The sequence below is a fragment of the Balaenoptera physalus genome (genome assembly GCF_965194825.1).
Source record: "Balaenoptera physalus genome assembly, chromosome: 18".
NCBI lineage: Eukaryota > Metazoa > Chordata > Mammalia > Artiodactyla > Balaenopteridae > Balaenoptera > Balaenoptera physalus.
In genome coordinates, this window is record NC_138899.1 from 57,832,982 (window position 1) to 57,845,670 (window position 12,689).

The 12,689-nt window shown below is 42.1% G+C and overlaps 1 protein-coding gene across 6 annotated transcripts in view; it reads right to left on the reverse strand.

Moving 5' to 3' along the window:
- The window catches only part of EPSTI1 (epithelial stromal interaction 1), a 112,379-nt gene that overhangs the window by 18,182 nt on the left and 81,508 nt on the right, over positions 1-12,689 (reverse strand). The window contains exon 7 of one of the 6 annotated variants that reach the window (XM_082435407.1): positions 11,479-11,539. The exons of the other annotated variants lie outside the window; for them this stretch is intronic. Within the exon in view, the coding sequence (XP_082291533.1) occupies positions 11,479-11,539 (61 nt within the window). The remainder of the gene's footprint in view (positions 1-11,478; positions 11,540-12,689) is intronic. 6 annotated transcript variants of the gene reach the window in all.

A 12,689-nucleotide genomic window follows, 5' to 3' on the forward strand; every position in this document is an offset into this window, starting at 1 on the left:
GAGACAAAAGACCTGTATGCAGAAAACTATACGACACTGATGAAAGAAATCAAAGATGATACAAATAGATGGAGAGATATACCATGTTCTTGGATTGGAAGAATCAACATTGTGAAAATGACTATACTACCCAAAGCAATCTACAGATTCAATGCAATCCCTATCAAACTACCACTGGCATTTTTCACAGAACTAGAACAAAAAATTTCACAATGTGTATGGAAACACAAAAGACCCCGAATAGCAAAAGCAATCTTGAGAAAGAAAAACGGAGCTGGAGGAATCAGGCTCCCGGACTTCAGTCCATACTACAAAGCTACAGTAATCAAGACAGTATGGTACTGGCACAAAAACAGAAATATAGATCAATGGAACAGGATAGAAAGCCCAGAGATAAACTCACGCACATATGGTCACCTTATCTTTGATAAAGGAGGCAAGAATATACAATGGAGAAAAGACAGCCTCTTCAATAAGTGGTGCTGGGAAAACTGGACGGCTACATGTAAAAGAATGATTTTAGAACACTCCCTAACACCATACACAAAAATAAACTCAAAATGGATTAAAGACCTAAATGTAAGGCCAGACACTATCAAACTCTTAGAGGAAAACACAAGCAGAACACTCTATGACATACATCACAGCAAGATCCTTTTTGACCCACCTCCTGGAGAAATGGAAATAAAAACAAAAATAAACAAATAGGACCTAATGAAACTTCAAAGCTTTCGCACAGCAAAGGAAACCATAAAAAAGACAAAAAGACAATCCTCAGAATGGGAGAAAATATTTGCAAACGAAGCAACTGACAAAGGATTAATCTCCAAAATATACAAGCAGCTCATGCAGCTCAATATCAAAAAAACAAACAACCCAATCCAAAAACGGGCAGAAGACCTAAATAGACATTTCTCCAAAGAAGATATACAGATGGCCAACAAACACATGAAAGAATGCTCAACATCATTAATCATTAGAGAAATGCAAATCAAAACTGCAATGAGATATCATCTCACACTGGTCAGAATGGCCATCATCAAAAAATCTACAAACAGTAAATGCTGGAGAGGGTGTGGAGAAAAGGGAACCCTCTTGCACTGTTGGTGGGAATGTAAATTGATACAGCCACTATGGAGAACAGTATGGAGGTTCCTTAAAAAACTAAAAATAGAACTACCATACGACCCAGCAATCCCACTACTGGGCATTTACCCTGAGAAAACCATAATTCAAAAAGAGTCATGTACCGCAGTGTTCACTGCAACTCTATTTACAATAGCCAGTACATGGAAGCAACCTAAGTGTCCATCGACAGATGAATGGATAAAGAAGATGTGGCACATATATACAATGGAATATTACTCAGCCACAAAAAGAAATGAAATTGAGTTACTTGTAGTGAGGTGGATGGACCTAGAGTCTGTCGTACAGAGTGAAGTAAGTCAGAAAGAGAGAAACAAATACCGTATGCTAACACATATATATGGAATCTAAAAAAAAAAAAAATTGGTCATGAAGAACCTAGGGGCAGGACAGGAATAAAGACACAGACCTACTAGAGAATGGACTTGAGGACACGGGGAGGGGGAAGGGTAAGCTGTGACAAAGTGAGAGAGTAGTAGTGTATATATGGACATATATAGACTACCAAATGTAAAATAGATAGTGGGAAGCAGTCGCATAGCACAGGAGATCAGCTCGGTGCTTTGTGACCAGCTAGAAGGGTGGTGTAGGGAGGGTGGGAGGCAGGGAGACACAAGAGGAGAGGTGCACCACAGCTGGCTGGGAGGGAGTCCGGGAAAAGGTCTGCAGCTGCCGAAGAGGCAAGAGACTTTTTCTTCCCTCTTTGTTTCCTGGTGCGCGAGGAGAGGGGATTCAGAGCGCCGCCTAAACGAACTTCAGAGACGGGCGCGAGCCGCAGCTACCAGCGCGGATCCCACAGCAACAGGGGCGCAGAGGGAAAAGCGGAGAGATTCCTGCACGGAGGCTCGGCACCGAGCAGCACTCAGCAGCCCAAGAGAGGCTTGTCTGCTCCCTCGCCGGGGCGGGCGGGGCTGGGAGCTGAGGCTCGGCTTCGGTCGGATAGCAGGGAGAGGACTGAGGCTGGCGGCGTGAACACAGCCTGAAGGGATTAGCGCACAACAGCTGGCTGGGAGGGAGACCAGGAAAAAGTCTGCAGCTGCCGAAGAGGCAAGAGACTTTTTCTTGCCTCTTTGTTTCGCGGCGCGCAAGGAGAGGGGATTCAGAGCGCCGCCTAAACGAACTCCAGAGAAGGGCGCGAGCCGCGGCGATCAGCGCAGACCCCACAGCAACAGGGGCACAGAGGAAATAACGGAGAGACTCCCGCACAGAGGCTCGGCGCCAAGCAGCACTCACCAGCCCGAGAGGCTTGTCTGCTCGGCGGGCGGGGCTGGGAGCTGAGGCTCGGGCTTCGGTCGGTCGGATCGCAGGGGGAGGAATGGGGTTGGCGGCGTGAACACAGCCTGAAGGGGTTAGTGCACCACAGCTAGCCAGGAGGGAGTCCAGGAAAAAGTCTGCAGCTGCCGAAGAGGCAAGAGACTTTTTCTTCCCTCTTTGTTTCCTGGTGCGCGAGGAGAGGGGATTCAGAGCGCCGCCTAAACGAGCTCCAGAGACGGGCGCGAGCCGCGGCTAACAGCGCGGATCCCACAGCAACAGGGGCGCAGAGGAAAAAGCGGAGAGATTCCCGCACGGAGGCTCGGCGCCGAGCAGCACTCAGCAGCCCAAGAGAGGCTTGTCTGCTCCCTCGCCGGGGCGGGCGGGGCTGGGAGCTGAGGCTCAGCTTCGGTCGGATCGCAGGGAGAGGACTGGGGTTGGCGGCGTGAACACAGCCTGAAGGGGTTAGCGCACCACAGCTGGCTGGTAGGGAGTCCGGGAAAAAGTCTGCAGCTGCCGAAGAGGCAAGAGACTTTTTCGTGCCTCTTTGTTTCACGGTGCGCAGGGAGGGGGGATTCAGAGCACCGCCTAAACAAGCTCCACAGACGGGCGCGAGCCGCAGCGATCAGCGCGGGCCCCAGAGACGGGCGTGAGACGCTGGGGCTGCTGCTGCCGCCACCAAGAAGCCTGTGTGCGAGCACAGGTCACTATCCACACCTCCCCTCCCGGGAGCCTGTGCAGCCCGCCACTGCCAGGGTCCCGTGATCCGGGGACAAGTTCCCCGGGAGAACGCACTGCCCGCCTCAGGCTGGTGCAACGTCACGCCGGCCTCGGCCGCCGCAGGCTCACCCCGCCTCCTCTGTACACCTCCCTCCCCGCGGCCTGAGTGAGCCAGAGCCCCCGAAGCAGCTGCTCCTTTAACCCCGTCCTGTCTGGGCGGGGAACAGACGCCCTCAGGTGACCTACACGCAGAGGCGGGTCCAAATCCAAAGCTGATCCCCAGGAGGTGTGCGAACAGAGAAGAGAAGGGGAAATCTCTCCCAACAGCCTCAGAAGCAGCGGATTAAAACTCCACAAACAACTTGATATAGCTGCATCTGTTGAATACCTGAATAGACAACGAATCATCCCAAATTCAGGAGGTGGACTTTGGGAGCAGGATATATTAATTTTTCCCCTTTTCCTTTTATTTGTGAGTGTATATGTATATGCTTCTGGGTGCGATTTTGTCTGTATAGCTTTGCTTTACAATAGCTTTATTTTACTTCACTATATTATAGCCTCTTTCTTTCTTTCTTTCTTTCTATTTTTTCTCCCTTTTACTCTGAGCCATGTGGACGAAAGGCTCTTGGTGCTCCAGCCAGGCATCAGGGCCGTGCCTCTGAGGTGGGAGAGCCAACTTCAGGACACTGGTCCACAAGAGACCTCCCAGCTCCACGTAATACCAAACGGCAAAAATCTCTCAGAGATCTCCATCTCAACATCAAGACCCAGCTTCACTCAACGACCAGCAAGCTACAGTTCTGGACACCCTATGCCAAACAACTAGCAAGACAGGAACACAGCCCCATCCATTAGCAGAGAGGCTGCCTAAAATCATAATAAGGCCACAGACACCCCAAAATACACCACCAGACGTGGACGTGCCCACCAGAAAGACAAGATCCAACCTCATCCACCAGAGCTCAGGCACTAGTTCCCTCCACCAGGAAGCCTACACAACCTACTGAACCAACCTTAGCCACTGGGAACAGATACCAAAAACAACAGGAACTACGAACCTGCAGCCTGTGAAAAGGAGACCCCAAACACAGTAAGATAAGCAAAATGAGACGACAGAAAAACACACAGCAGATGAAGGAGCAGGGTCAGAACATACCAGACTTAACAAATGAAGAAGAAATAGGTAGTCTACCTGAAAAAGCATTCAGAATAATGATAATAAGGATGATCCAAAATCTTGGAAATAGAATAGACAAAATGCAAGAAACATTTAACAAGGACGTAGAAGAACTAAAGAGGAACCAAGCAATGATGAAAACCACAATAAATGAAATTAAAAATACTCTAGATGGGATCAATAGCAGAATAACTGAGGCAGAAGAAAGGATAAGTGACCTGGAAGATAAAATGGTGGAAATAACTACTGCAGAGCAGGATAAAGAAAAAAGAATGAAAAGAACTTAGGACAGTCTCAGAGACCTCTGGGACAACATTAAACGCACCAACATTCGAATTATAGGGGTCCCAGAAGAAGAAGAGAAAAAGAAAGGGACTGAGAAGATATTTGAAGAGATTATAGTTGAAAACGTCCCTAATATGGGAAAGGAAATAGTTAATCAAGTCCTGGAGGCACAGAGAGTCCCATACAGGATAAACCCAAGGAGAAACACACCAAGACACATATTAATCAAACTGTCAAAAATTAAATATAAGGAAAACATATTAAAGGCAGCAAGGGAAAAAAAACAAATAACACACAAGGGAATCCCCATAAGGTTAACATCTGATCTTTCAGCAGAAACTCTGCAAGCCAGAAGGGAGTGGCAGGATATACTTAAAGTGATGAAGGAGAAAAACCTACAACCAAGATTACACTACCCAGCAAGGATCTCATTCAGATTCGATGGAGAAATTAAAACCTTTACAGACAAGCAAAAGCTGAGAGAGTTCAGCACCACCAAACCAGCTTTACAACAAATGCTAAAGGAACTTCTCTAGGCAAGAAACACAAGAGAAGGAAAACACCTACAATAACAAACCCAAAACATTTAAGAAAATGGGAATAGGAACATACATATCGATAATTACCTTGAATGTAAATGGATTAAATGCTCCCACCAAAAGACACAGGCTGGCTGAATGGATACAAAAACAAGACCCATATATATGCTGTCTACAAGAGACCCACTTCAGACCTAGAGACACATATAGACTGAAAGTGAGGGGATGGAAAAAGATATTCCATGCAAATGGAAATCAAAAGAAAGCTGGAGTAGCAATTCTCATATCAGACAAAATAGACTTTAAAATAAAGACTATTACAAGAGACAAAGAAGGACACTATATAATGATCAAGGGATCGATCCAAGAGGAAGGTATAACAATTGTAAATATTTATGCACCCAACATAGGAGCACCTCAATACATAAGGCAAATACTAACAGCCATAAAAGGGGAAATCGACAGCAACACAATCATAGTAGGGGACTTTAACACTCCACTTTCACCAATGGACAGATCATCCAAAATGAAAATAAATAAGGAAACACAAGCTTTAAATGATACATTAAACAAGATGGACTTAATTGATATTTATAGGACATTCCACCCAAAAACAACAGAATACACATTTTTCTCAAGTGCTCATGGAACATTCTCCAGGATAGATCATATCTTGGGTCACAAATCAAGCCTTGGTAAATTTAAGAAAATTGAAATCGTATCAAGTATCTTTTCCGACCACAACGCTATGAGACTAGATATCAATTACAGGAAAAGATCTGTAAAAAATACAAACACATGGAGGCTACACAATACATTACTTAATAACGAAGTGATCACTGAAGAAATCAAAGGGGAAATCAAAAAATACCTAGAAACAAATGACAATGGAGATACGACGACCCAAAACCTATGGGACGCAGCAAAAGCAGTGCTAAAAGGGACGTTTATAGCAATACAAGCCTACCTCAAGAAACAGGAAACATCTCGAATAAACAACCTAACCTTGCACCTAAAGCAATTAGAGAAAGAAGAACAAAAAAACCCCAAAGCCAGCAGAAGGAAAGAAATTATAAAGATCAGGTCAGAAATAAATGAAAAAGAAATGAAGGAAACAATAGCAAAAATCAATGAAACTAAAAGCTGGTTCTTTGAGAAGATAAACAAAATTGATAAACCATTAGCCAGACTCATCAAGAGAAAAAGGGAGAAGACTCAGATCAATAGAATTAGAAATGAAAAAGGAGAAGTAACCACTGACACTGCAGAAATACAAAAGATCATGAGAGATTACTACAAGCAACTCTATGCCAATAAAATGGACAACCTGGAAGAAATGGACAGATTCTTAGAAATGCACAAACTGCCGAGACTGAACCAGGAAGAAATAGAAAATATGAACAGACCAATCACAAGCACTGAAATTGAAACTGTGATTAAAAACCTTCCAACAAACAAAAGCCCAGGACCAGATGGCTTCACAGGTGAATTCTATCAAACATTTACAGAAGAGCTAACACCTATCCTTCTCAAACTCTTCCAAAATATTGCAGAGGGAGGAACACTCCCAAACTCCTTCTACGAGGCCACCATCACCCTGATACCAAAACCAGACAAAGATGTCACAAAGAAAGAAAACTACAGGCCAATATCACTGATGAACATAGATGCAAAAATCCTCAACAAAATACTAGCAAACAGAATCCAACAGCACATTAAAAGGATCATACACCATGATCAAGTGGGGTTTAATCCCAGGAATGCAAGGATTCTTCAATATACGCAAATCAATCAATGTGATACATCATATTAACAAATTGAAGGAGAAAAACCATATGATCATCTCAATAGATGCAGAGAAAGCTTTCGACAAAATTCAACACCCATTTATGATAAAAGCCCTGCAGAAAGTAGGCATAGAGGGAACTTTCCTCAACATAATAAAGGCCATATATGACAAACCCACAGCCAACATTGTCCTCAATGGTGAAAAACTGAAACCATTTCCACTAAGATCAGGAACAAGACAAGGTTGCCCCCTCTCACCACTATTATTCAACATAGTTTTGGAAGTGTTAGCCACAGCAATCAGAGAAGACAAAGAAATAAAAGGAATCCAAATCGGAAAAGAAGAAGTAAAGCTGTCACTATTTGCAGATGACATGATACTATACATAGAGAATCCTAAAGATGCTACCAGAAAACTCCTAGAGCTAATCAATGAATTTGGTAAAGTAGCAGGATACAAAATTAATGCACAGAAATCTCTTGCATTTCTATACACTGATGACGAAAAATCTGAAAGTGAAATTAAGAAAACACTCCCATTTACCATTGCAACAAAAAGAATAAAATATCTAGGAATAAACCTACCTAAGGAGACAAAAGACCTGTATGCAGAGAATTATAAGACACTGATGAAAGAAATTAAAGATGATACAAATAGATGGAGAGATATACCATGTTCCTGGATTGGAAGAATCAACATTGTGAAAATGACTCTACTACCCAAAGCAATCTACAGATTCAATGCAATCCCTATCAAACTACCACTGGCATTTTTCACAGAACTAGAACAAAAAATTTCACAATTTGTATGGAAACACAAAAGACCCCGAATAGCCAAAGCAATCTTGAGAACGAAAAATGGAGCTGGGGGAATCAGGCTCCCTGACTTCAGACTATATTACAAAGCTTCAGTAATCAAGACAGTTTGGTACTGGCACAAAAACAGAAATATAGATCAATGGAACAGGATAGAAAGCCCAGAGATAAACCCACACACATATGGGCACCTTATTTTTGATAAAGGAGGCAAGCATATACAGTGGAGAAAAGACAGCCTCTTCAATAAGTGGTGCTGGGAAAACTGGACAGGTACATGTAAAAGTATGAAATTAGAACACTCCCTGACACCATGCACAAAAATAAACTCAAAATGGATTAAAGACCTAAGTGTAAGGGCAGACACTATCAAACTCTTAGAGGAAAACATAGGCAGAACACTCTATGACATACATCACAGCAAGATTCTTTTTGACCCAACTCCCAGAGAAATGGAAATAAGAACACAAATAAACAAATGGGACCTAATGAAACTTAAAAGCTTTTGCACAGCAAAGGAAACCATAAACAAGACCAAAAGACAACCATCAGAATGGGAGAAAATATTTGCAAAAGAAGCAACTGACAAAGGATTAATCTCCAAGATTTACAAGCAGCTCATGCAGCTCAATATCAAAAAAACGAACAACCCAATCCAAAAATGGGCCGAAGACCTAAATAGACATTTCTCCAAAGAAGATATACAGATGGCCTACAGACACATGAAAGAATGCTCAACATCATTAATCATTAGAGAAATGCAAATCAAAACTACAATGAGATATCATCTCACACCGGTCAGAATGGCCATCATCAAAAAATCTAGAAACAATAAATGCTGGAGAGGGTGTGGAGGAAAGGGAACACTCTTGCACTGTTGGTGGGAATGTAAATTGATACAGCCACTATGGAGAACAGTATGGAGGTTCCTTAAAAAACTACAAATAGAACTACCATACGACCCAGCAATCCCACTACTGGGCATATACCCTGAGAAAACCATAATTCAAAAAGAGTCATGTACCAAAATGTTCATTGCAGCTCTATTTACAATAGCCAGGACATGGAAGCAATCTAAATGTCCATCGACAGATGAATGGATAAAGAAGATGTGGCACATATATACAATGGAATATTACTCAGCCATAAAAAGAAATGAAATGGAGGTATTTGTAATGAGGTGGATGGAGTTAGAGTCTGTCATACAGAGTGAAGTAAGTCAGAAAGAGAAAAACAAATACAGTATGCTAACACATATATACGCAATCTAAGGGAAAAAAAAAAAAGGCCATGAAGAACCTAGTGGCAAGACGGGAATAAAGACACAGACCTACTAGAGAATGGACTTGAGGATATGGGGAGGGGGTGGGGTGAGATGTGACAGGGTAAGAGAGTGTCATGGACATATATACACTACCAAATGTAAAATAGATAACTAGTGGGAAGCAGCCGCATAGCACAGGGAGATCAGCTCGGTGCTTTGTGACCACCTAGAGGGATGGGATGGGGAGGGTGGGAGGGAGGGAGATGCAAGAGGGAAGAGAAATGGGAACATATTGTATATGTATAACTGATTCACTTTGTTATAAAGCAGAAGCTAACACACCATTGTAAGGCAATTATACTTCAATAAAGATGTTAAAAAAAAAAATCATGAAACTACGGTAATTAAAACAATTTGATTGAGTCCAGGAAAAGACTTACTACATGGAAACACAGTTTACCATAAGTTGTTGTACTAAACCCTTGCAGGAGAGATAGTTCAATGAATGATGATGGACTAGCCAACTACTGTGAGAAAAATTAGGACAAGATCCTTTATTTTTATATCAAAATAAATTTTATAGAGCCCTAGGATTTGAATCTAAAAGATGGAACCATAGAAGTTTCCAAAGGAGGCATGGGTAAGTTTATTGATAAACTTGGAATGAGGAAGGTCCAGAAATCATAAAGGAAAAGGGTTAATAAATTTGGCTGCATGAAAATTCAAAGCTTCAATTGGGGAAAAAAAAACTTAAAAAAATGTTTATGACATACATAGGCTAATTCAATTATTCTTTTATTCAGTCATTCAACAATATCTGAGTGCTTACTATGAGGCAGGCTTGGATCTACATGACAGGGAAATGATAATGAACAAGATAGATGAGATCCTTGCTCCTTAAGAGTTTATATTCCAGAAAAAAGGAAGCCCATGAATAGGTGAGAAAAATATCCGCCCGTAATCCTATGCAGAGGACTAAACACACTGTTGTGAGGCTCAGTGGCTCAGTTCCTATTTTAGATGGAGTCTCAGGGAAGGCCTGAGCAGGTAGCTAAAGACCTTATATAAACCAACAAGGAAAACACAACCACCAAACAGAAAAAGGCCAAGGATAGGAGGAGGAAGTTGGCAGGTAAACTACAGACTGCCTGTAAATTAAAAATAGTCATCATCTTCACACATAGTCAAAGAAATATAAATGAAAACAATGAGATAAAATGTTTCTTCTATCACAGTGAGAGAAACTAGAAAAGTTTGATAGAGAATCAGGTACATCCCAGCACTTTGGTGGAGTGTCTAAGTTAATAAAAACTAATTTAGTTTTTGGAGAGCAATAAACATCGATATGTAAAATGTACACATCCTTTGCAGAAGTGTTCAAAGATATGTATAAAAGGAGAGGCATACTTGTATTATTGAAACAGTAAAAGTTCAGGAGAAAGTCTTAATGCACATTAACAAGGACCTGGCACAGTAAGGTAGACCATCCACACAACAGAATACTATGCAGCAGTTACAAAGAATTAGATAGACTGAGGGGGGTGCCTATGGTGAGATCTCTAAGACACATTAGATAATAAAAGTCAGGTTCAGAGCAATTTTGTGGGGGACTCTTCCATGTAAATAGAAAAGATACACATACATCCATTTTAACTCATATGCCGGTGTACATCATATTTTAGACATTTTTATGGTAAACCACATACTAAAATGCTAACTATAACTATCACTGGAGATAAAAGCATAGCGAGTAGATAGGCAGAGGAAGGAAACTTTAATATCATAAATAGTGTTTGTTTTTTTAATTTTGAACCACGTGAATATATTACTTCCTCAAACCATCAAGAAGGTTTATCTGTGTAGGAGACCGTTTCTGTTTCTTTATGCTTTCCTTTATTTAAAAATCCCAGTGGATATACAGTTGTAATGTAAAAGAGCAAAATACTACATCATGAAGCCAAGGACTGTCAGGGAAGAAAAAAGAGGACGGGAAGAGAATAGCACGCAGCATCCTGTTTCAGAGGCAAGGACAGTGGAGAGGAGAAAATAGAGCAGGAGGGAAGGGTAAGGGAACTGATGAGGCATCACCATGCAAGACCACTGCTCCAGGTGGCAGAAGCGGGGGCTCTAGCTCCACTGCACTCAGGATTATTATTCTATAAGCAGCAAACCATATTTACTAGGGAGAGGCTGGTTTTCCTTTGGTGCCACAAAGGATTATTTCAACTAATTAATTTGTTCTGCTGAACTGACAGCCACTACAGATGCATCTGCATGCTTTATAATCGTATTCCTGGTTCACTGATGCGGTTCTCACACATAAGTGCAATACCTCGTTGGATAGATACAAAATAAGTCATTCCTGTCCCAAGGACTGAGCTTTGGACATTAAGAAAATCAAAACACTCTAAGCCAGAGGGACATGACGCACTGCATCTGAGACACTGTCAAATCTTATCTCACTCAACACAAATTTGTGAAGCACCAACCGTTTTCCAGACACCTGGATTCAGGCTGAAGGTACAGATGCAAGGAAGACCCAGCTCCAACCTGAAGGAAATCACAGTATAATGAGAGAGACAGACCCAGAAACAACTGTGATACAAAACAAAAAGAAATGCATTACTGAATACAAGTTCGAGCAACATGACACGGGAATACGAAGGAAGGGATGCAAATGAGAGACAAGGAATAAATATTCCTGAATGTTTGACATTTTAAGTGCATCCATGAAGCCTCCCAGGGGAAAGAGTGTGTGTCTTCTCACTGCTCTGCTCATCTCCCTGCATTCAGACAGAGCTCCATACAGAGAAGGTACTTAAGTACTAGGAAAAACAAAATATCATCTTGGAGATGCCAAGAGCAGAACCTCCTGTAAACACTGGCCAAGTGGTGTTTGGTAAATGAGGACAAAACTGCAAACGGTGCCACTTTCTGTGCCCACCCTGCCAGGATTGCTGTCACTGGAGGAAGGGCTGCCAGGGATCAGTGCTGGGGGCCCAGGCTAACAGCAAGAAGGAAAAGGGTCACCATCTCCTGCTAGAGGTTATAGAAATCACTTCTCTGTGTTGCAATTTACCAAAGGCTCAACTATACAACAAACAGGTGTGCTCAAGGCTGGATGCTTGAGAAAGCTGATGAGTTTAAAGGCATGTTCCAAAGCAAGGCTGTAGTAACTGGAGACTAGGATAGGGTCATTTTAAAATCATGTTTGAATTCCAGTGGGGCATGTTCTGACATGGTTCAGCTTGACTGCTTTATGTAAACATTAAAGTGCCATCACACGGGCAGGACATACTTCTCCCAGGAGAAAGTGTTCTCTCAACTCAACAAGAGGAAAAGGATAATAGAAGCAGGAGAGTTAATGCCATGAAGTTCAAGAACCCCTACTTTGAATGATTTTTAAAACAGGAGAAGAGTTTGGGGCTGGGGACAGCTTAGAGGAGTCTTGGTTCTGTGGCTCCCCACAGTAGTAACTTTGCTCAGAAGGACAAAGATGTCCTTGGCTATGAGAAAAAGTGGAAATGACCTCAAAATATTGAGAGGAGACCAACCAAATCCAAGGAAGTAAATACTCATGGGTAAAGTAGGAGAGTGAAAAAATAGCATTAATAATGTGTACTCCTTTCTTACTAGTTATTGTTAATTCTATCATTTTAATACAAAGAAACTTTCAGCTTTCTGAAAAGTCTACTATTGT